The sequence below is a fragment of the Xenopus laevis genome, chromosome 9_10S, assembly GCF_017654675.1.
Source record: "Xenopus laevis strain J_2021 chromosome 9_10S, Xenopus_laevis_v10.1, whole genome shotgun sequence".
Classification (NCBI taxonomy): Eukaryota; Metazoa; Chordata; class Amphibia; order Anura; family Pipidae; genus Xenopus; species Xenopus laevis.
Genome location: NC_054388.1, coordinates 7981593 through 8006498, shown reverse-complemented (window position 1 = coordinate 8006498; position 24906 = coordinate 7981593). Strand labels below are relative to the sequence as shown.

The 24906-nt window shown below is 42.2% G+C and overlaps 2 protein-coding genes across 10 annotated transcripts in view; both read left to right on the top strand.

Annotated features, from left to right (window-relative positions):
* Window positions 1–13849, top strand: part of arhgap27.S (Rho GTPase activating protein 27 S homeolog) — a 64283-nt gene extending 50434 nt beyond the window's left edge. For all 8 annotated transcript variants that reach the window (XM_041577958.1, XM_041577959.1, XM_041577960.1 and 5 more), the window contains 13 exons: window positions 206–304; window positions 386–463; window positions 825–892; window positions 2846–2933; window positions 7687–7788; window positions 8164–8271; window positions 10009–10102; window positions 10271–10384; window positions 10467–10565; window positions 10900–10977; window positions 11877–12011; window positions 12119–12224; window positions 13190–13849. In XM_041577958.1, coding sequence (XP_041433892.1) covers window positions 206–304; window positions 386–463; window positions 825–892; window positions 2846–2933; window positions 7687–7788; window positions 8164–8271; window positions 10009–10102; window positions 10271–10384; window positions 10467–10565; window positions 10900–10977; window positions 11877–12011; window positions 12119–12224; window positions 13190–13367 — 1347 coding nt within the window. In that variant the 3' untranslated portion in view covers window positions 13368–13849. The remainder of the gene's footprint in view (window positions 1–205; window positions 305–385; window positions 464–824; window positions 893–2845; window positions 2934–7686; window positions 7789–8163; window positions 8272–10008; window positions 10103–10270; window positions 10385–10466; window positions 10566–10899; window positions 10978–11876; window positions 12012–12118; window positions 12225–13189) is intronic.
* A 2021-nt stretch (window positions 13850–15870) lies between these two features.
* The window catches only part of ada.S (adenosine deaminase S homeolog), a 119346-nt gene continuing 110310 nt past the window's right edge, over window positions 15871–24906 (top strand). Inside the window, exon 1 of one of the 2 annotated variants that reach the window (XM_041577749.1) lies at window positions 15871–15943. The gene's annotated coding sequence lies outside the window, so the exon portion shown is untranslated. The remainder of the gene's footprint in view (window positions 15944–24906) is intronic. The other variant, XM_041577750.1, reaches the window with a different exon arrangement.

The window sequence follows — 24906 nt, the reverse complement described above, 5'->3', positions numbered from 1 at the left end:
GTGTGGTATCACATTTCCTTTTCTCTAGTTAATTTTCAGCTGACTGTAACTGAGATGACCAGCAGGTGGCACTGTTGTTTCCAATGTATAATATTAGACGTGGAAAAACTGCTAATATCTTAAAAACTAGAAACAAACCAAACCCTAGTGACCAGGAGCTACATTGTGTTTCCCTAATGCGTATCATGTTTCTGCCTATCCATAGGTTGGCACACCGAGGCTTCATACACCCAACGATGACAACAATGTCTTTACAAAATTGCAGCTTAATTACCCAGCATTCTCTCCACGGAAAGATACAGAGGTAAGTAGCTCTCACAGGCAGAAACCAATATGTGTCTCATGGAGAATTAATAAATAACTCATCTTAATTGTGTTATTTAAGGATTTTGGCCAGCAGCTCAGAAGGGCTGGTTCTGAAGATAACCTGGACATCGTTGGGAATCATCATCATCATCACCAGGTTATAAACCAATGCAATCTTGTTGGTATAACATTGTAGCCAGCTATGGGGGTTCCCTGTGCCCTTACCATAAAGATATATTAAAGGGAACATAATTCTTCCATGGCAACCATCAAGAATTAAAGCATGATGGGAACTGCGGTCCAGCAACCACTTAACGCAATTCTTAACGCAACACTGAATGATAAAGAGTAAATTTACAAGTTTACTTCCCCTTTAAATTCAAGGATCTGTTGAGAATGCTGGGTTTACCAAACCTTCCATGATGAATTTTGGCCACACCCAAGATCCTCCCAGAATAACTCCCCCAATCTGCTAAACGCCTCCCCTTTTCAAGGAATTCATTTTTGTTGTCTTGCAGACCAAAAGCCTGGAAAAAGCTGGAGTCCTTCACAAGGCCAAAATATCTGACAGTGGGAAAAAGCTTCGGTAGGTAGAACATAAATATTCTGTAAATTTTATCCTTATAAATGGCTCTTAGTGATGTCATCAGTTATAAACGGAGCTTAGTGATGTCATTTTTGTCACATGACTCGCTGAAACTTGTGTTTTATAATTGATAAATTACCCCTTGTTGGAAAATATGAGGATATTAGAAGTAACCTCAAGTTCCATGACCTGTATAAAAGCACTTGGCCAACTCCTCGGTGACTTATAATATCCTTATAATATACAACAGGGGGTACTTTATTCACTATATCTTCTCTGTTTATTGAGGATTTCCAGTGCCTGCCCTCCTGCAATATTGCTGAACTGTAAATCCCAGAGGGATGCCCTATAGTGCAGGAACAGTTGAAGGTTTACGGTTCAGGCACCCCCTACTTTGTGTCTGTTGCCCCTCCCAGATGGGGCACTTTTAGCATTGCCAGACCCCAACCTATTTTCTAAATCCTGCTCTACAAATAAGGTATAGACTTATTTGTAGAGCAGCAACCACATATTCAGTTCCCCCAACCTCAGCAACTTGCTGCACTCAGACTTGTGATGGCTGGTTCCTTCTCATTTGGGCTCGCTTCCTCAATACTGCTTTCCTTTTGATACAAATAAATGCTCTTTGCACAGGTCACCCAGAATGAAAGAGTTTAGAACAGAAAAGATATGAAATTTGAATGTTTTTATATAGCATTCATACTGTGGCAATAGGCAGCTCCCACCCATATGTATAAATACAAATATACAGAGAAGGAATGTTCTGGGCACACAATAAGCTATACCCTCATACTGTACTGTCTAAGGGAAACAATATGGCACCTCCATCCCATATGTATAAATACAAATATACAGAGAAGGAATGTTCTGGGCACACAATAAGCTATACCCTCATACTGTACTGTCTAAGGGAAACAATATGGCACCTCCTTCCCATATGTATAAATACAAATATACAGAGAAGGAATGTTCTGGGCACACAATAAGCTATACCCTCATACTGTACTGTCTAAGGGAAACAATATGGCACCTCCTTCCCATATGTATAAATACAAATATACAGAGAAGGAATGTTCTGGGCACACAATAAGCTATACCCTCATACTGTACTGTCTAAGGGAAACAATATGGCACCTCCTTCCCATATGTATAAATACAAATATACAGAGAAGGAATGTTCTGGGCACACAATAAGCTATACCCTCATACTGCACTGTCTAAGGGAAACAATATGGCACCTCCTTCCCATATGTATAAATACAAATATACAGAGAAGGAATGTTCTGGGCACACAATAAGCTATACCCTCATACTGTACTGTCTAAGGGAAACAATATGGCACCTCCTTCCCATATGTATAAATACAAATATACAGAGAAGGAATGTTCTGGGCACACAATAAGCTATACCCTCATACTGTACTGTCTAAGGGAATCAATATGGCACCTCCTCCTCCCATATGTATAAATACAAATATACAGAGAAGGAATGTTCTGGGCACACAATAAGCTATACCCTCATACTGTACTGTCTAAGGGAATCAATATGGCACCTCCTCCTCCCATATGTATAAATACAAATATACAGAGAAGGAATGTTCTGGGCACACAATAAGCTATACCCTCATACTGTACTGTCTAAGGGAAACAATATGGCACCTCCTTCCCATATGTCTAAATACAAATACACAGAGAAGGAATGTTCTGGGCACACAATAAAATGTTGCACTTCTATTGCACTTTCTTAACAGGGATCGCCAGCCAAAACTAGAAAGCTGCTTAACAATTATATATTTTTTTTATTAAGCAAAACAAAACTGTTTTTGGGTTGACATTCCGTTTAAGGAAAATGTATAGCAGCTCCATCATTTGTAAGTAAAACACTATTAGAGTACACGTATAATTTGCCAGCTGCCATTCTCAATTTAGTCTTTCATATTTATATTTCTCACAGTAAAAGCTGGAGCTCCTCTTGGACTGTCCTAGAAGGGGGGATCCTGACATTTTTCAAGGATGGCAAAAATCTATCATCCAACAGTGCGGTGAGTTATTCATCTGTATATATACTTAATATATAAAATAATAATTTTATATAATAGCCCTGTAGAAGGGTAGTTGACTATAAATATCAAAGACATGCACAGTTTCTCGCTTAAAAACATTTATTGGTGCATATATACCACAAAAATTGACATATCAATGTTCAAATCACACACACCACAAAGCAGTGTCTCCCCCCCAGTCTGCCTACCTTAATGTATAGAAAAGCAGTTGAACAAGATCTAGCTAAGATTTTCTCTCACAGTTCATTGAATTATAGGTATAAAGGGAACATGACTTATAAACAAAAAAGAGCAATATTGAATTTACAAAAAAATGATCAAATATGTATAAAAAAAGCTGATAAGGGAGGTAAAGTGGTTATCTTGGATAAAAATTATTATATTAACATGGTTGAAGAGATTTTAAAAGATGGCAGTACCTATGAATGTTTAAAGAATAATCCTCTGGAGAAACATAAAAAGGAAATGAAAGAAATGTTATTGTATGCTAAAGATTGCGGGGTGCTCGATGAGACAGAGTATAATTTTATATGGCGTGAATATCCTGTTATGGCACATATATACGCATTACCAAAAGTGCACAAAGATGCACTCAAACCACCCGGGAGACCGATAGTCTCCGGAATCGGAAGTTTGAGTGAATGTCTGAGTGAATATGTTGACTATTTCCTGAAGGAAATAGTGGTTAAAATGCCAGCATATTTAAGAGATAGCCAAGATGCCATGAACAAAATTCATACCATTGTATGGAGAAAACAATATGTGTGGGTAACTCTTGACGTTCAATCTTTATATTCCAGGATACACCATGTAGACGGACTGAGAGCTATTAATAAATTTTTAAAACAATATTTACAATCAGATGTCCAAATCAATTTCTTGCTGGAAGCCATTGAATTTATTCTGTCTCATAACACTATGTCCTTTAATGGTCAGCTTTTTCGCCAAATAACAGGCACGGCGATGGGAACGAAATTTGCGCCCTCATACGCCGGCCTGTTTATGGCAATGTGGGAGGATGAGTACATCTTTGGGGCTGACAACCCATACGATGATGACATAGTAGGGTGGCATCGCTATATAGACGATGTCATCATGGTATGGAGTGGCCCGGAAGATGACTTAAAGGGCTTTCTAAATTATGTGAATGACAATCCATATGATATTAAATTTACTATGCAACATCATGCCAATCAGATCGATTTCCTTGATCTGACTTTCTATGTAGAAAATAATACAATAATGTCTAAACTATATAGAAAAAAGATAGCAGGAAACACTATTTTGAGAAAAGATTCCTATCATCCTTTACATACAGTTAAATCTATTCCTTATGCTCAATTGGTGAGAATTTATCGGAACTGTACAGACAAGGAAATCTTTGCTCAACAGGCTAAGGAAGAATGCAATAGGTTAAAAAGTAGGGGATATAGCAAAAGAGACATATCAGAAGCAATGGAAAAATTAGAGAAATCGAAAATTTCAAAAAAGACTAAGGACAGTATGAAAATAATGAATAAGCAAGAAAAAGGAGTAAGATGCATTTTAGAGTACGGACTACAATACAAAGCTGTTAAAAAAAGTATAGTTAAAAATTGGAATATTTTAAACACTGACCCTACTATAAAAGCATTAAATTTAACCCCAATGGTAATCAGTAGGAAAGCCAAGTCCTTAGCAAATCAAGTAGCTCCCAACCGACTAAATAATAAAAAAGTAGAGAAAAGGACGTGGCTTGATTTGAAAGGTTTTTTTCCATGTAAAAAATGTGTGGTCTGTAAAAATAATAAAAGTAAAAAAGTAATAGAATTCAGTGTTAAAAATAAAAGCCAGGAGTTAAAAATAGGCAAAATGATCACTTGTGGTACTAGATATGTAGTATATGCAGTGCAGTGTGAATGTGGTGCTTTATACATTGGTCGTACAATCAGACAGTTACGGGTCAGACTGGGAGAACATCTAAGAGGTATTGATAATAAAGATGTTGACAATCCCATTCTGAAACATTTTATAATGGCCCATGATGGCATACCCCAGAAAATAAGTATGTTTGGTATTGATAAAATATATGAAAATAGTGGGGGCAATTTAACTACAAAATTACTAAGATTAGAATCTAACTGGATTTTTAAGTTAGGGACAATTATACCTGAGGGAATGAATAGTCATTTTGAATTAAAACCGTTTCTTACATCAGTATGGGATTAAAGTGAATGAATTTTTATATATAAAAAATGTTTTTATTGTATTAGTGATTTATTATTAATTAATTTTTGCACAATTGCACTTTATTCACTTAGTCACTGTAATTATATGGTCATGTCTCCGATATTAGTGAACTGGCAAGTGATTTGGATAAAGATAATGTTACAATGTGGATCGAAATGAAATATAATATAAGTAGAAAACTGGGGTTAATGGGTACACAGTGGCAAATTGAATAGACTTTTTGGATTTGTATGTAACACATATGTCACCCCCGAACCTGTTGAAATTAATTCTGCTGGTAATCATTGTGCATGTATCCAACCCTAGAACCTGCATTAAGTAATCCAGCGGGTACTTAAGGGATATGACCAGCACTAGCCACACCTCCTCTGATGAAGCGCCCAATAGCGCGAAACGCGTCAGGAGGGTGTGGCTAACAACAGGTAGGCAGACTGGGGGGGAGACACTGCTTTGTGGTGTGTGTGATTTGAACATTGATATGTCAATTTTTGTGGTATATATGCACCAATAAATGTTTTTAAGCGAGAAACTGTGCATGTCTTTGATATTTACTTTGGTTTAATTGGACCAGTGCACAGTACTCGCTGTATAGACAGCAGTCACCCCATAATTGATTTTTGTTTTACTACTAGTTGACTATAAAGCCTGACGTCCCTTCTGTAACTGGAGGAAACCGATGGACATAATATCTAGAGCAGCGATCCCCAACCAGTGGCTCTAGTACAACATGTTACTCTCCAACCCCTTGGATGTTGCTCTCAGTGGCCTTAAAGCAGGAGCTTATTTTTGAATTCCAGGCTTGAAGGCAGGTTTTGGTTGTATAAAAACCAGGTGTACTGCTAAACAGAGTCTCCTGTAGTCTACCAGTCCACATAGGGGTTACTATATAGCCAATCACAGCCCATGTTTGGCACCCAAAGGAACTTTTTGCATGTTTGCATTGCTCCCCAACCTTTTTTTTTTACATGTGGCTCATCAGTGAAAAAGGTTGGGGACCCCTGGTCTAGAGCATCATTAAACGAATTCCCTAGAAGGTTGCAAGACAGTACCTACAGAACACATTGACAAAGAACAGGTTCCCAGATATAAATATATGAATATGTGCTGTGAGCAAATATTCGGCCACAAAGGGGAACTTGAAACCTAAAAATGAAAACTGCCGGTGCAGAAAGTACAATGTTTTTTTCAATCATAAAGGAAAGAGAGAAGCAAATAGGAATAGTGATCTGCAGGGGTGGTCCAGAAATAGTGTTCAAAGTCAAGTGAGGGGATACAGGTATTGGCACAGGCCTAGCCACACGCCAGTCGTGAATCCAATGAATAAAAGAGAGCCGATACCTGTTAATGCAGCAAACGGGGTGATCCCAAATTTATTCCATGGTGGTGGAGAACACAAGATCAAACGTTTCGGGACCACATGGCCTTTCCTCAGTGGTCCTGAAACGTTTGATCATGTGTTAAGTGGCTCCAGCACCATGGAATAAATTTGGAATCACCCCGTTTGCTGCATTAACAGGTATCAGCTCTCTTTTATTCACCAGAAATAGTGTTGCCAACGGGATTTCACCCAGACAGCCTGGTTCTTGGAAGGGCTGCCCTGGTCCAAATTAGGAAATCCGGAGAGGACACTGACGTGAATGACATGGTGACCAGCCAATTGCTGATCGACATGTCATCAATCCCGCTCCTCAAGTCACCCGCCCAGCCCCCTGACGGTAACGCTGCAGAACCAGTGGCTGCAGCAAAATAATCCTCCAAACAGAATCCCAGTTTATCTGTTTAAATCTGGCTCCATGATCTTAGTTCCTGCAACTGGAGTTGGAAACAGTAAAGGGTTTGTAAAGGCAGAAATAAAATCCAATACAAATCTCTACACAGTCGCCGACTGCTCTACAGGGAAACAAACAAAGCTGCTTGAGTTCTGCATGGCTGGGAAGTAAGGCGTGGGCTCCCCCTGCTGTTCATAAGTATGATTGTTTCCCTGCTCAGCAGTTAGGGACCGTCTAACAATTCCTATCCACAGCAGTAAATGAAGGGAGCATTTCACTGCACACAGTCAGGTTTCTTATAAAAACTGTACACATTATTTAATTAAAGTATATTGGAGATCTCTGTGTTTATAATAATAATATACTCGGTCAATGAGTATATTGCCAGCCTGTTGTTTAAAAATATATCTGGCTACATAAAACATCTGTGTGTTTAGCAGTCTCATAGAGACTCCCTCCGGATTACCATATGAAAGTAAATCCCCACTTCATTAACGCAGAGAACGTCTTCAAGAATTAAAGATGAAAGAATTGTGAAGACCTGAAAATCTAAAGGGTGATTAATAAACAGCATCTTCCCATTCTGCAGGAAGAGTTTTTTCTTCAGATAAAAGGCTATAAAACCTGGGTTGTAGGGTATTACCCTCAATGATTTTCTTCCCACGTCGGTTTCCACCAGGTGCTCCCATTTCATCCCATCAGCCAATGATGAATATTTCTGTTTCTGATTTTAGAGACAGTCCCAGCTATCAACCCCAGAGTACACAGTCAGACTAGAAGGGGCCACTCTTGGGTGGGCCACCAAGGATAAGTCAAGCAAGAAGCACGTACTAGAGGTGAGGACAATCTGGTTGGGTAATGTCTCTTCTGCACACAACTCTGTTTGTTTCTCCATGTAAGATATTCAGATGTATGGTATATGGGGCATTTTCTGATCTCATTAATTATTATAGATGAGTCCTTGATCTCAAAAGCAATTGCCCATAATAACATTGCCACCTGGTGGCCATACTATATAATTATTCCTTCTACTTTGCAAACAAAGTAGTTAATGCAGTTATTACCTATACAACCCTTCTATGATGATGTAGTAGTAGTAGATGCTAGAAAAACACTGGGTGAAAATAGTTTATGTGTAATTTGCTTTTGTTTTCTGGAATTGCCATAGTCCTGTTCCCATTAAATAAATGTAACACTCTCTTGTTTTTCAGCTGAAGACTCGAGACGGCTCTGAGTTTCTCATACACCACGATTCAGAGACGATCACTGCAGACTGGCACGAATCGATAAAGAACAGTATTGCCAGGAATATACGTTTAGTAAGCTTATATTCTGTTTTTTATTAAAGCTGGTTGAACAGTCATCCGGCTGTGGGTCAATAAAAAGGCAAAGAGAGATTCACTGGCACACAAGACTTAGTTGCAGGGTGAAACCTTGCTAGTTTGTTAACTCAGAAGTGTAACGTTTTGGGGCAGCGCCCCTTTGTCAGGCATTAATAAACTAGCAAGGGTTCGTCGCCCTGCAATTAAGTCTAGTGTACCAGTGAACCTCTATTTACATATTAATTGTGCCCAATCCTCCATCACTGTGCACCAAGCCATACCTAGTAGTACTGTTATTGGTGTGTGACTGCTTCTCATGTTCAATAAATAAGCACTCGTCCTAAAGCTCAACATTGAGGCAACAGTCACCCTGCTATAGTTTCAGGGGTACCCAGGGTACAAATAAGCACTCACCCCAAATCTCCCCCTAACTGGCCTTCAGGCTGGGCCCCCTTAGCTCATAACAAGGTTACAGATATATAGAAACATTGGGGTAACAGTCACCCTGCTATAGTTCCAGGGGTATCCAGGGTACAAATAAGCACTCACCCCAAATCTCCCCCTAATTGGCCATCACGTTGGGCCTCCTTAGCTCATAACAAGGTTACAGATATATAGAAACATTGGGGTAACAGCCACCCTGCTATAGTTCCAGGTGTACCCAGGGCACAAATAAGCACTCGCCCCAAATCTCCCCCTAACTGGCCTTCAGACTGGGCCCCCCTTAGCTCATAACAAGGTTACAGATATATAGAAACATTGGGGTAACAGTCACCCTGCTATAGTTCCAGGGGTACCCAGGGTACAAATAAGCACTCGCCCCAAATCTCCCCCTAACTGGCCTTCAGACTGGGCCCCCCTTAGCTCATAACAAGGTTACAGATATATAGAAACATTGGGGTAACAGTCACCCTGCTATAGTTCCAGGGGTACCCAGGGTACAAATAAGCACTCACCCCAAATCTCCCCCTAACTGGCCTTCAGGCTGGGCCCCCTTAGCTCACAACAAGGTTACAGATATATAGAAACATTGGGGTGTCACGCTGCTATAGTTCCAGGGGTACCCAGGGTACAAATAAGCACTCACCCCAAATCTCCCCCTAACTGGCCTTCAGACTGGGCCCCCCTTAGCTCATAACAAGGTTACAGATATATAGAAACATTGGGGTAACAGTCACCCTGCTATAGTTCCAGGGGTACCCAGGGTACAAATAAGCACTCACCCCAAATCTCCCCCTAACTGGCCTTCAGGCTGGGCCCCCTTAGCTCACAACAAGGTTACAGATATATAGAAACATTGGGGTGTCACGCTGCTATAGTTCCAGGGGTACCCAGGGTACAAATAAGCACTCACCCCAAATCTCCCCCTAACTGGCCTTCAGACTGGGCCCCCTTAGCTCATAACAAGGTTACAGATATATAGAAACATTGGGGTAACAGTCACCCTGCTATAGTTCCAGGGGTACCCAGGGTACAAATAAGCACTCACCCCAAATCTCCCCCTAACTGGCCTTCAGACTGGGCCCCCTTAGCTCATAACAAGGTTACAGATATATAGAAACATTGGGGTAACAGTCACCCTGCTAAATTTCAAGGAGTACCCAGTGCAGCAAAAATGCATTTACCACAAATCTATAGCTGGTGTAATCTTAAAGGGTCTAACCCCACAGTTTAGGAACCACTTATCAGGCAAAATTACTGTTCTTCCTTTTAAATCACTCTGTCTGTCTTTAGTTTGCAGACCACACACCTGAAGACGAACTTGAACCCTTCCAGGAATTTGGCTCTACTGAAAAGTTGGGGACAAAAGATGAAAAAAAGAACTCGAGTAAGGAAGGGTTAAAATATATCTGGTTTTCTGTATATTTAAAGAAAGGGAGGTGCTGCCGTGTGTGTATGAATACATTGTAACATAATGGGCACAAATGGGGCAATTGATGCAAACCCAACCGTAGATTCGGTTTCCTTTTCCTCTGAACCCCTCGTGTATTCGCAGGCATGGGATCAGGCAGCAACTCTGACAGCGATCGCAAAGTCCGCGCTAAACTCAAGAAGTTTTTACAGAGGCGGCCGACGTTACAGTCCCTGCGAGACAAAGGCTACATCAAAGGTAAGTCTTTCACCAGCGATAAGGGGGTTGGAACGGGACCCTCTTTGTATAATAATAATAATGGTCTTGTTGTTTTATTCAGAGCAAGTGTTTGGATGCCCCTTGCAACAGCTCTGTGACAGAGAAAAACACAATGTTCCAGAATTTGTAAGAAAGGCCATCCAAGCGGTGGAGAGAAGAGGTAAAGGTCCCTGTGGAATATGGTTGGAGGAGGGAAAAATATGGAGTTGCTTAAACTTTTTGTTGCTCTCGAGGGCAGAATTTTGGGAGAATTTAGTTATAAATTAACTTATATTCCAATGCATGCTTAATATGGTCAGTCAGTATCCTTATTGGAAACTTAATAGGAAATCAAACCAAACAAAGCACCTAAATTAACCCAAATAAATAATAATCCAATTGAAATCATGTAATTAAAAGGTTATTATAGACCCATATAGATGAAAACAATCTTGACTATTAAAACCATTCTGCAGGTAGGACATTCATAAATATTTTATTTTTTTTGGAACCAGGACTTGATATTGATGGTTTGTATCGAGTGAGTGGAAATCTGGCCACTATACAGAAACTACGCCACAAAGTGGATCAAGGTCAGTGCAGTTCTCTGAAAATCCTGTTTAAATTCTGATGATCCTTTAGGTAAAGGGTTTGATGTGCTGAGACGTTAGAATGGTGAGAAGGTACTGTACGTTTGGAATGGTCATCTGTTTTGTCAAGGAATTAAAATGGTAATTATGGGAGTGGAACAGGTTGGCTGAAGAATCAGGAAGAGGATCAGGTCATTTGGGCGACTCCAAGGATACAGGACAGGTGTCAATAGATTGATTTGTTAAAAAGTAAGGATGGTGGGTAGAGAAAACTGTAACATAGTAATACACTTCCATCAAATACAAACTTTTGCTCAACTAAATCCTACCTTACCACGAGCTGGTCTAGCGTTGAAATGGTGCTGTCTCCGGTTTGCCTCAGATTCGGTTCCTTGTTATGCAGGAGAGTGATCAAGGCTGCTTGGTGGGCTAAGCATGATGACTTGGTGCTCTGAGCAGTGATAATGGCAGTCGGTAGGATCTGATTTAATTTGGTGACTTGGTGCTCAGAAAGTTATAATGGTGTCTTCATCAACTCAATATGGTGATTTTGTACTCTGAAGATTGATAATGGTGTCTCCATCAGCTCATTATGGTGACTAGGTTCTCTGAAGAGTGTCAATGGCGTCTTCATCAGCTCATTATGGTGACTTGGTGTGCTGAAGAGTGAGACTGTTGGTTCTGAAGACTCAGCACAGAATGTTGAGTTAATGTTCTGAAGTGGCAGAACAGGGTGACTGTAATTACTCACACGGCTGAATAGTGAGGGAGGTTTGGCAGGCTCAGTGTGGTGGCCCGTTATGCAACAGTGGCTTGGTGGGCTAACATAGTGTGCTTAAAACACACTTGGAGTGGTGAGGTTGCACATAGTCTCTACAATGCTTTTTTTGTCTTCTGTACAGAAGAAAACATCAACCTGGAAGACGGGCGCTGGGAAGATGTCCACGTTCTCACTGGAGCCCTAAAACTTTTCTTCCGGGAGTTGCCAGAGCCCCTGTTCCCCTTCAGTCACTTTGACATGTTCATTGAGACAATAAGTAAGAATACATCATGGCAATTGTATTTACATGACATTTAGAATGACATTTTCTTTCACTGGGCAAAATATTTGCTCAAATGGTGACATTTCTTCTCTTTACCAAAGAATTAAATGACCCGGTGCTGAAGAAGAAACAGCTCAAGGAGCTGATACAGTCCTTGCCGCCTCCAAACCAAGAGACAATGCAGTTTCTCTTCCGTCATCTATGCAAGTAGGTTGAATTTGGAGTTCCTCAAGATGTTTGCCCCCATCACCGCTGTTGTTGATCTCTGCTCCTCATATATTTGTCCAACTCCCCTCTTCTTCATTCTCATGTCTTTCTTCCTCTCCCCCTTTTTTTGTCATGCTCCACACTTCATGGTCTCTTCTTCACCATTTCTCCCTCTCTGTCACTTTTATTCTCCCCTCCTTCCCATTATTCCCCCTTTTTACTTTCTGCTGTCTCCTGTAAAGCTCTTCACTCTTCCTTATCTTTCATTCTGCTCTCCTCTAAAGCTCTTCACTCTTCCTTATCTTCCATTCTGTTCTCCTCTCTTTTTCCAAACCATGATTATTCCTCTTTGTTTCTTCCATTATATCTCACACCTATTCCATCTTCTCCCAATCCTCTCCCACTGTCTTTTACTTTTGTCCACATTCCACACTCTGTTGTCCCTTCTTGTTTTTTTATAGTGCAGTTCTCCATGTTGTCTTTTATTGCTTTCCTACTCTTAATTTGACCTTCTTCTTTCTGCCCTGCTTCTCCACTACATTTAATTAGTGTAACCTCAACCCTGGTGGACCTTCATCTTTTCTTTTCAGTTCCTACATGCTAAATACCCTCCACACACTCATCGTTTTAAAGGTTTCTTGGTCCCTCCTCCTCTCCCCTTTGATCCCCCTTTCATTTACTGTATCTTAGCCACATTACAAAGTGAGAAGAACTTGAAGACCCTTCCATCATTGTGGTAACTCAAAGTAGAAGGTTTCATGCATGGGGCAGGGATATCTGATCAATCAGTAGAGTAGATTAGATCATTGCTTCTCTTTGCAAAGCAGATATCACTGGCATCAGAGACTTGGGGTCCAATTAGTTAAACCTAAGTGAACCTGGGAACATCTACCTGACATTTGTCCCTCAAGCAGCTTGGCACCATGTCATGTGATTAAATCCTCTTTAATTCCTTGTCTCTCCAGCGTAATTGAATATAGAGAATCCAACAGAATGTCCATTCAGAGTGTCGCCATTGTGTTCGGGCCGACCCTCCTAAGGCCTTCGATGGAAGGAGCAAACATCGCCATGTACATGGTGTTTCAGAACCAAATCGTGGAGCAAGTTCTAACCCAATATAAATATATATTTAACACAAGCTGATCCCTTTGCTTCGCCGATTCTTACCGACTGTGACATGACGGCGCGGGCTCGCCCGACCAAGCCTTTGTATTGCTCTGCCTCCCTATTTAAATGTTTCTATGTATATACCCGTGCTCTTGACTTATATATAGATATATATGTTTGTATGTACAAAATAAGATGACTATAGAAGGGAAACCAGGCCCAACCTGCTCATTGGTCATGTAAATAAATCCCTCCCACAAAATGTCAATATTCTCTTTATGAAGCAGCTTCTATAGATTTTTTTTTTTTTGACTCCGCTATAGATTTTTACACGTGTAATTATTTTTAAAAAATAGGTTTTATAAGGGTGGGAGTCTGCCACGCCAACGGAGAATATATTTAATAAGGCGCAAGACAAAGACACTGGCCTCTCTTGCTGCAAAGACAGAAAACAGTCTGTGATTCATCTTTAGTCCCTGTTGCACTTTTTACATTAAAATGTTTTACAAGAAAGAGAATAATGTGACGTTTGTGTGTTTTGTTTTTAATGAAACCGCCAGTTCTACAAAATATGAAAGGGTGTATAAATCTCCCACTTTACGCTCACCAGTTACAGCTTACAGGGAACCCAATATCCAGACTGTAAAATGTTTACTTCCCCTTTAAAGGTGATTTAAATTGATTGAATGCAATATGGTATCTACATCACATCGGTCGGAGGACATCATGGCCGCGCTTGTCCCAGCTCCATTGCCGTAGGGATGATGGAGCACTTCAGGTAACAATTCTGTACATTTCAGGAATATAAACTGCCCATATATCCAAAGTCCTCACTTCCACTGGCTTTTTAAAACAATTTTGGCCAATTTTAAGCTAGATATAGGTAGGGCAGGACCATCAGAGGGCCCTGCACTCCGGTAGGTAAACTGCTTCTGAGATGGTTCACCTTTAACTTTTTGTATCTTATAGAATGGCTCATTCAAAGCAACTTTTCAATTGGTCTTTTTTTAAATGTTTTTTTAATTATTTGCTTTCCTCTTCTGGTTCTTTCAAACTTTCAAAAGGGGAGTCACTGACCCCATCAGCAAAAGACACACATGGAGCAAAGACACACATGGAGATACGAGGGGACTAGTTGCCTGGCGACAAATCGCCTCTTCTTCGGGCGACTAATCTCCCCGAACTACCTTCCCGTCAGCTAGGATCTAAATCGGCAGCTTGATGGCACTTGGATCGCTTCGTTTTTCGAAGTCGCCCGAAGTTTCCACTTCAAACCACTTCACAAACAAAGCGATCCAAGTGCCGTCCCGCCGGCGATTTCGATTCTAGCCGGTGGAGAGGCCATTTGCGGAGATTAGTCGCCCAAAGAAGAGGCAATTTGTCGTCGGGTGACTAAATCTCCCCAAATCTTCTCGTCTGTCTCTGCCCTTGGCTACACATGTATTGTTATTGCTACTCTTTATCACTCATCTTTCTATTCAGGCCTCTCCTATTCATATTCCAGTCTCTCATTCGAACGAATCAATTAGTGGTTGCTAGGGTAATTTGGATCCTAGCAACCAAACTGCTGACATTGCAAACCGCTGAATTAAAAAAAACAAAAAAACTAATTAAAAATGAAAAGCAATTGCAAATTGTCTCAGAATATCCCTCTCTACGTCATACTAATAGTTGATTTAAACTCCTGAGTTTTTGATGCAATTTAGTGACAGCAGGAGATGGACCTGTTATACAGAAGACTGGGGGGGGAACGGCTTCATGTCTTCTGTAAGTGCATAAAAGCAATTCAAAATAACCAATACAAGAGGTAAAACAGGCCCTACCCAGAGAATTTACAATCTAATATGAGTGAAGAGCTTACAATCCAATATGAGAAAGGGTATAATACACAAGGTGCAGGGATGGGCAAGATTAGGAGTCAGCACAGTGAAGATAAGAAGTTTATGTATAGAATGTATTCTATCTAGATGTTGCTGGACTACAACTCCCAGCTTACTCCAAAGTCATATGAAGAGATAAAGCATTCTGGGAGCTGCTATTTTAACACGTAATGGGGGGAATATTAATTTGAGGCTTAATCTTGCATCTGGTCAGCCATGTCAGAGAGGTCGGAGTTAATCCCATTGCACTGCTATACTGTGTTTCACCAGCAGATGTCCCTGCAGTACAAATTGCACACACCCTTTATGCGCCAGATAAATACTGATAGGAGAAGAGAAAAAATATCTATTCAAGGGGAACCACACTTTTATATTTCCCTTTATATTATATATTATATTATATTTCCGTTATCTCTGGCAAACGTTTAGAATACACTTTCTATTCAGGCCCCAGCCTTATGCTACAATGAATAAGACCCCAGCACCCAGATAGTTAAACCCCATGACCAGGGAACAGAAACCTTAATCCTTCCTAAAGCACAAAAAAAATGAAGACCAATGGCAAATTGTATCAGGATGCGGCATACTAATAGTTAACACTTCAGCTGGGGGTAATTAGTATGGGGGAGTCTGGGAGCAGATACAGAGAGAGGAGGAGGAGGAGGAAGAGGAAGTGGAAGTGGAAGTCTGCAGGTAAAGGAGTCTGGAAGTGGATTGTTGTATCCAGTAAAGGTAAAGTGAACCGTCGGCTTCATATATTGTTTTATATCGTGGGGTTTCTAATGGGGGGTCTGGACTTGCAAGAGAGTAACACCCTGTGTCTAATTAGAGCCCAAGGGGTTTGTCTTAATCCTTAATAAAAGCTGCATTTGCCTTTGTGCTTCTGATCTCACTCACATGTAACTGGGTCAGAGCTTTGCACTAATTCAATAATCAGCAGCCACAGAAAGGAAAAGCAGCGCCGTTGCCCCCCTCTGTTTCCTCAAACCTCCACCTATCAACCTCCACAAAGCAGCGCCGTTGCCCCCCTCGTTCCCCCAAACCTCCACCTATCCCCCCCCCAAACCTCCATCCATCCCCCCACATTTGCCTCGCCCTCTGCATACCTCCCTTTTTTGGAGGGACAGTCCCTCTTTTGACAGCTCAACCCGCAGTCCCTCATTTGTACTGGAAAGTCCCTCTTTTCTCTACACTGAACAGCCAGAAAAAGAAACTTAACTTAATTGGCTTTTAGCAGATAGCCCAGAACAGCTAACAGGTGCAAATAAGATACTTTGTAACAATTACAGTTTAGATAAGGAGAAATATTTTCAAACTTTCATAACCTGCCAAATTTTGCAAAACGAACATGGTAATTAGGGGGTGTGGCCACAGAAAGGGGCATGGTCCGCAGTACGTGCGGAAAAAAATTTCTTTGTGGCTCCCCTGTGTTGCTCTTTCTTCCGTTCAGCCGCAGGGGAGCGCAGGAGTAGACGCACTTAATTATTGTGAAGGGGGCTGTACTCACACAGACGCATGTAAGCGCCGAACACAGGTGGGACGCAGCATGTTACCTGCGTTTGTCGCTTACATGCGTCTGTGTGACTACAGCTCCCTTCACAATAATTGAGTGCGTCTACTCCTGCGCTCCCCTGCGGCTGAACGGAAGAAAGAGCAACGCAGGTTAAGAACCTAATGGAATCAGTGTGTGACTGTGTCTGCAGCGCAGGTGTTAATGTGCACCCTGCACCCAGTGCAGCCTGTAAGGATCCGGCATCCCCATGAGTGTTAAAGGGTAGATCACCTTTAAGTTAACATTATATTATAGAATGGCCAGTTCTAAGCAACTTTTCCATTGGTCTTCATTTATTTAATTTTTATAAGTCCCCCCCCTCTTCAGACTCTTTCCAGCTTTCAAATGGGGTCACTGACCCCATCTAAAAACAAATTTATTGTTACTTTTTATTACTCCTCTTTCTATTCAGGCCTCTCCTATTCATATTCCAGTCTCTCATTCAGATCTATGCATTGTTACTAGGGCAGTGTGGACCCTAGCAACCAGATTGCAAACTGGAGAGGCGCTGAATAACCACAAATAATAAAAAATGAAAACCAATTGCAATTTGTCCCAGATTATCCTTCTCTACATCATACTAACAATTAACTCAAAGGTGCACAAGCCCTTTAGTTGTGATTAAGGGGCACCTGTTACTTGATCATAGTCCCCCCCAGGTGCAGGTTAATAAAGGCCACAGTCCAGCTGGGGGGGGGAAACAATTATTAGGTAAATGTTGCCTTGCAGAATTATGTACTGACATTTGTAAAAGAGAATGAATTCCACCTGTGTGTGCCTATTGTCTGATTAGGAGCAAAGTCAAAGCTAAACTGTACCGGGAATGAGAGACTTTCCTGTAATTCGTTATTTTCAAAGAGCTGATTAATAGTGATGGGCGAATTAGGGCGTTTTGCTTCGCCAAAAAATTCACGAGTTTCCTGCAAAACGGCAAAAACTGAGTGCATCTTTTTTTTTTGACGCCGGCGAATTTTTGCGGCAGTGGCGAATCGCCGGAATTTGCGCCGGGCGTATAAATTCGCCCATCACTACTGATTAATAATGTTGATAACTGGGAACAGAAAGACTTTTATTTGCTAATTGTCCTGCTTGGATTGTGCATTGGAAACTGCCCGGCGGGGCCACATCCCATAAACGTCAGGTCAGTACGGATATAGAGAGGGATATTCTGAGACAATTTGCAATTGGTTTTCATTTTTTATTATTTGTGGTTTTTGAGTTATTTAGCTTTTTATTCAGCAGCTCTCCAGTTTGCAATTTCAGCCATCTGGTTGCTAGGATCCAATTTCCCCTAGCAACCATGCACTGATTTAAATACAAGGCTGGAATATGAATAGGAGAGGCCTGAATAGAAAGATGATGAATAAAAAGTAACAATACATTTGTAGCCTAAGGGTCAGGCCACACTGGGCATTTTCGGGAGATTTGGTCGCCTAATCGCCTAGTTTTTGCGGCGACCAATCTCCCCAAACGCCTTCCCTCACTCTGCGCCGGCTAAAATTAGTTTTCCGAAGTCGCCTGAAGTTTCCTCATGAGGGAAGGCATTTGGGTCACTGCAAAAATGAGGCGATCAGGCGACCAAATCTCCCCAAAACGCCCAGTGTGGCCTGACCCTAACAGAGCATTTGTGTCAGTGACCCCCATTTGAAATCTGGAAAGAGTCAGAAGAATCTAGAGGAAAGACAAAATGAGGACCAATTGAAAAGCTGTGAATGAGCCATTGTATAACAAACTAAAAGTTAATGTGAAGGTAACGAAGCTTGGGGCAGGTAGTGTTCCGGCATCTGACAGTTGGGTACATGTCGTCTGGTGGCTGATCCACATTAAAAACCACAAGGCGCACCTTTTTTTTTTGCCTAATTCTTTGTTGAGTTTTAGATCTCCTTTAAATGTCCAGCAATTGTCTGATCCTTTTGAAGCTCAAGGTTATCTTTAAATGAATAGGGCGGGTGGTCTGGGAAGTTCCCCCAGTCAGGATGAAGCGTGAACTCAAGGAAATACCAGGGGCCTAATCTCAGGGAGGAAATCCTGAATATCCGATTAACTATAAGCTTTAATCATTGGTAAGTGAGACTGTACTGGATCTACGTTGTACTCGCTGCTTGGCACGTTTAGTTGGGCAACTCACAGGCCAAAGCTCAATATAAAGCCCCTACACTGAAAAGTGATGCAGGCTTCCATAACATCTGTTCCTGCTGAATTGTGCTTAGTACAGGGAATACCTATGCTGCCATAGTTTTATGGGATCTCTCTGTACAGACTATGAGCAAACTTAGGGACTGTTCCTGCTGAATTGTGCTTAGTACAGGGGAATACCTATGCTGCCATAGTTTTATGGGATCTCTCTGTACAGACTATGAGCAAACTTAGGGACTGTTCCTGCTGAATTGTGCTTAGTACAGAGGAATACCTATGCTGCCATAGTTTTATGGGATCTCTCTGTACAGACTATGAGCAAACTAAAGGTGGCCATACACGGATAGATCCGCTCGTTTGGCGATGTCGCCAAACGAGCGGATCTCCCTCCGATATGCCCACCTTGAGGTGGGCAATATCGGGCTGATCCGATCGTGGGCCCTAGGGCCCAACGATCGGATCCTTCACGTTCGCAAACGGGCGGTCGGATCGCGGGACCGCATCAACGAACAGATGCGGCCGCGATCCGACGGGATTTTTAACCCCATCCGATCGGCCAGATCTCGATCGGGGAAGCCCGTCGGGGGCCCCCATACACGGGCCAATAAGCTGCCGACTCGGTCTGTCGGCAGCTTTTATCGGCCCGTGTATGGCCACCTTTAGGGGCTGTTCCTGCTGAATTGTGCTTAGTACAGAGGAATACCTATGCTGCCATAGTTTTATGGGATCTCTCTGTACAGGCTATGAGCAAACTTAGGGGCTGTTCCTGCTGAATTGTGCTTAGTACAGGGAATACCTATGCTGCCATAGTTTTATGGGATCTCTCTGTACAGGCTATGAGCAAACTTAGGGGCTGTTCCTGCTGAATTGTGCTTAGTACAGGGAATACCTATGCTGACATAGTTTTATGGGATCTCTCTGTACAGAATATGAGCAAATTTAGGGGACTGTTCCTGCTGAATTGTGCTTAGTACAGGGGAATACCTATGCTGCCATAGTTTTATGGGATCTCTCTGTACAGACTATGAGCAAACTTAGGGGACTGTTCCTGCTGAATTGTGCTTAGTACAGGGGATACCTATGCTGCCATAGTTTTATGGGATCTCTCTGTACAGACTATGAGCAAATTTAGGGGACTGTTCCTGCTGAATTGTGCTTAGTACAGGGGAATACCTATGCTGCCATAGTTTTATGGGATCTCTCTGTACAGACTATGAGCAAACTTAGGGGACTGTTCCTGCTGAATTGTGCTTAGTACAGGGGAATACCTATGCTGCTGTCAGCGGCAGGAAGGACAGACTTGGGCTGGGCCCCCCCACCATGTTTTTTCCCAGTGTCCCACTGGCCCAGTCTGACCCTGCCAGCGGCAGTTGATAAGGAGCTTATTTCAAGCCTGCCTGTGAGACAATGGCTCTTGCGGGAAGGCTATAATGGCAGACTGTCACTACTAATAATTGGTTAATATATAACAGAGCAGCAGTGTCTGCATCACCTTTAAGACTAATTACTGAATAAATCTGAGTAATAAAAACAAGCTGGTGATGTAACCACAGAGTCTCAGAGATACAAACTACAACATTTTGTATTTCTGTTGGTTTCCAGAGCTGGGTGGGTAACAGCAAAGGCTTGAAATGATCAGGAATGTGTCCGGAAAACAGCCAGGAATCCCTGCAGAGCAGCGTGTTGCTCTCAGCAGCCTGTTCTGTTCTAAAGCTTTAAAGGGCAAGTAAAGTCTAAAATAGAATAAGGCTAGAAATGCTGTATTTTGTATACTAAATATAAACATGAACTTACTGCACCACAAGCCTAATCAAACAAATGATTTATGCTTTCAAAGTTGGCCACAGGGGGTCACCATCTTGTAACTTTGTTATACAGCTTTGCAAGACCAAGACTGTGCACATGCTCAGTGTGGTCTGGGCTGCTTAGGGATCGTCATAAATGATCAAAACAGCACAAGTCAAATAATATCTGCCAGAAGCCGATACAGCAAGACTGATTAATAATCAGAATATACAGACTGCACTGGGTCCTGTGTTGTCATGTAATCTAATGTGGATTTTATAGTTTTTGTATTGTTTAATACAAACTTTCTCCAACTCTCCAGAACCAGTGGCTGCAGCAAAATAATCCTCCAAATAGAATCCCAGTTTATCTGTTTAAATCTGGCTCCATGATCTTTGTCCCTGCAGCTGGAGTTGGAAACAGTAAAGGGGATGTAAAGGCAAAAATAAAATCCAATACAAATCTCTACACAGTCGCCGACTGCTCTACAGGGAAACAAACAAAGCTGCTTGAGTTCTGCACGGCTGGGAAGTAAGGCGGGGGCTCCCCCTGCTGTTCATAAGTATGATTGTTTCCCTGCAGAGAAGTTAGGGACCGTCTGACAATTCCTATCCACTGCAGTAAATGAAGGGAGAATTTCACTGCATACAGTCAGGTTTCTTATAAAAACGGTACACATTTTTTAATTTAAAGTATATTAGAGAGAGGTTTCTTTTTCAATAAAGAAATTAAAAATTGCATTTTATTTTTTTTTTAATTTACGTGCCCTTTAAACACTCGGGCCTACGGGCAATACTAAGGACTTACACCAGCATTTATTAAAGGAAAATCAATTGTCACATATATATAATATTCCTCATTTGTAGGTTTTCCCTTCACTGATTCAGTTGTACCATGTGACACATACAAATCCAATGCTGGTCTATGTGTAACAAGTAGTTTATTTGAGGGGTTCCCCATATCTGGGTGACTTTTGCCTTCGCTGATTCAGCTGTACCATGTGCCAATGGGTGGTTGGGCCTCATGGATTCACCTTTGCCTTTAATCATCTGAGAACAAGTTAGGATTAGGCAAAAAGTCCCTGGCCTAGTGCGGGCACCATTCTTATTGGTGGATCCTTGTGCATCTGTAATGAGGTTTAGGCTGCTTAGAACATAGAGAATCAAAAATTTTAGAATGCCAATATTCCCATTTTGACTTTCATCCGTGATTCCCTTAGAACAGACTTATTTGATACATGTCCATCCGAGTCCAAGGAGTTCCAGCATCTCTGAGGCTTCCAAAGTTTTGGTGTCCTCCTTTCTCAGACCACGACCTTAGATCGAGTCCACCATATTTTTGGTGACCATAGATTCAGTGTCTAATTCTTTCACCCAATGTTTAGGATGGGTCAGCTGGATTCCAGCGCAATATCAGCATGAAAAGATTGAACTGCCTATTTTAGAGAGCTGGCGGGGGGATAGTTTGCATCCCCATTAGATAATTAAATAAATCCTGGTACTTACCTAGTAGTGAGTTAGAAGAAAAACTCAACCAACACCGCCTGACCCATGCTTGCCTGCATCTGCTTCCCCCTCCATTTATAGACCTGCGCTGTCCCGCTGGTGATGTCACAAAAGGGGGCGGGGCAGGTGAACATTTGGAACCAGAAATTGGAAGTCAGAAACTGTCAGTGTAAAGATGCAGGGGGAAAAGCTCAACCCTAACCCACTAGTGACCTGCAAGTGGTGTGCCGAGGTCAGGCACTTAACCGGCCCAACCCATGGGTAAACTCACGGGTATCGGGCCAGCCCGCATATCACTATTCCCTAGCACACGGCTGTCCAACTGGAGACCCCCCTTGTGTGGCCCCCACATGAAAGTCTGCCTGCTGTGTCTGATTACCATGTGTAAATTTTAAAAGGTTTCACTACAGAGATTAACTGGCCCCTGCATTGTTTAAACCTCAAATTCACACCTGTAATCCCCTGTATTGTTCACACCTATGACACCTCTATTGTTCACACCCCTAAAGCCTGTACTGTTCTACCTGAGACCCAGACTGAAACTGCCACATTGTTCTCCTGTTCACACTTTATACAAAATGCTAATGGGGCACCAGCACTGTATGTAGTAGTCCAGATAGGTTTCCTTGTCTCCTGCTTTGTTCTGCCTGCCCTATGCTCCCTGTGTGTGCCATACTCTCCCTGCCCTATGCTCCCTGTGTGTGCCATACTCTGCCTTCCCTATGCTCCCTGTGTGTGTCATACTCTGCCTTCCCTATGCTCCCTGTGTGTGCCATACTCTGCCTTCCCTATGCTCCCTGTGTATGTCATACTCTCCCTGCCCTATGCTCCCTGTGTGTGCCATACTCTGCCTTCCCTATGCTCCCTGTGTGTGTCATACTCTGCCTTCCCTATGCTCCCTGTGTGTGCCATACTCTGCCTTCCCTATGCTCCCTGTGTGTGTCATACTCTCCCTGCCCTATGCTCCCTGTGTGTGCCATACTCTGCCTTCCCTATGCTCCCTGTGTGTGCCATACTCTGCCTTCCCTATGCTCCCTGTGTGTGCCATACTCTGCCTTCCCTATGCTCCCTGTGTGTGCCATACTCTGCCTTCCCTATGCTCCCTGTGTGTGTCATACTCTCCCTGCCCTATGCTCCCTGTGTGTGCCATACTCTGTCTTCCCTATGCTCCCTGTGTGTGTCATACTCTCCCTGCCCTATGCTCCCTGTGTGTGCCATACTCTGCCTTCCCTATGCTCCCTGTGTGTGCCATACTCTGCCTTCCCTATGCTCCCTGTGTGTGCCATACTCTGCCTTCCCTATGCTCCCTGTGTGTGCCATACTCTGCCTTCCCTATGCTCCCTGTGTGTGCCATACTCTGCCTTCCCTATGCTCCCTGTGTGTGCCATACTCTGCCTTCCCTATGCTCCCTGTGTGTGCCATACTCTGCCTTCCCTATGCTCCCTGTGTGTGCCATACTCTGCCTTCCCTATGCTCCCTGTGTGTGTCATACTCTCCCTGCCCTATGCTCCCTGTGTGTGCCATACTCTGCCTTCCCTATGCTCCCTGTGTGTGCCATACTCTGCCTTCCCTGTGTTCCCTGTATGTGCCATACTCTGCCCACCCTATGCTCCCTGTTTGTGTACTCTGCCAGTGGAACATAAGTCTGGTATTTGTTCTGGTTGTTTGTTAGCATTATTGTTAGGGGACCATAAAGTATTTAATCATGTGCTGGGGGTGCCGTGTTATCCACAGGGGAAGAGGAGGCATATGGATTTAAGGGTATGTCTTATTATGACAACTTTTTCACATAAGAGTGATGTCCCTGCAGCGAGCACCAAAAATTTGTTTTTTTGGTGTGTTTCCACCATTAATGTGGATATGGTATTGTGGTATCATGGTGGTGGTTTAAAAACAGGGTGTGGCTACACTGGTTTCCATTAGCGACCCTCCACCATGTAAGCCAGAAAAATTCCGGCCCTCGGTACGACAGAAGTTGGACAGCACTGCCCGAGCATATTAATGACAACATATTCATAATGATTATGGGGTTTTGTTGGTTTTCAATTTGATGTGCCAAACACCTCTTTGAATTATCAGGAAAAGAATGTTTATGAATGTTATTCGAAAGGAATGTTAAAGTTCTTCAATAAGAAAAACTTGGCGCAAAGAGAAATGTGTTGGGAATGGAAACATTTATGTCTTCATTGTTTCTGGCTTATAAATAGGGTCTCGTGATGCAAATTTAGTAAATTTATTTCTTTTTATTTTTTTTCAGTTTGCAGCTGGCGGTTGTTGTAGAGGCCAAACCCTGTTAAAATTGGACTATTTATTATCTAAAATGTCCCCAAATAGTTTTGACAGTTGTACAAATAGTTTCGGTATTTCGGGTCCTTTTATGAAAGATTTCCTCCGTACAAATATTTTTGGTATTTCAGGTCCTTTTATAAAAGGTTTCCTTAGTACAAAAGCTGGAGTCAGCCTAAAAATAGAGGGAGCCCAAAATATCTCAGCCGATATATAGTTGCTTATTGAAGAGCAGACAGGAAACCTTGCGCACGTCACAGGCAGCCCCACATATAATGTAATGTAATGGAGAGCAGAGCTACAGACAAATATATATATATCTCACATTTATTAGCAGGAACGCGGAGACTCCTCTATTGCTGGGGTTGAGGCTCAAACTTGCATAACAGAACTAAATATGGATGTTCCAACCTAAAGGGGGTGGAACTATG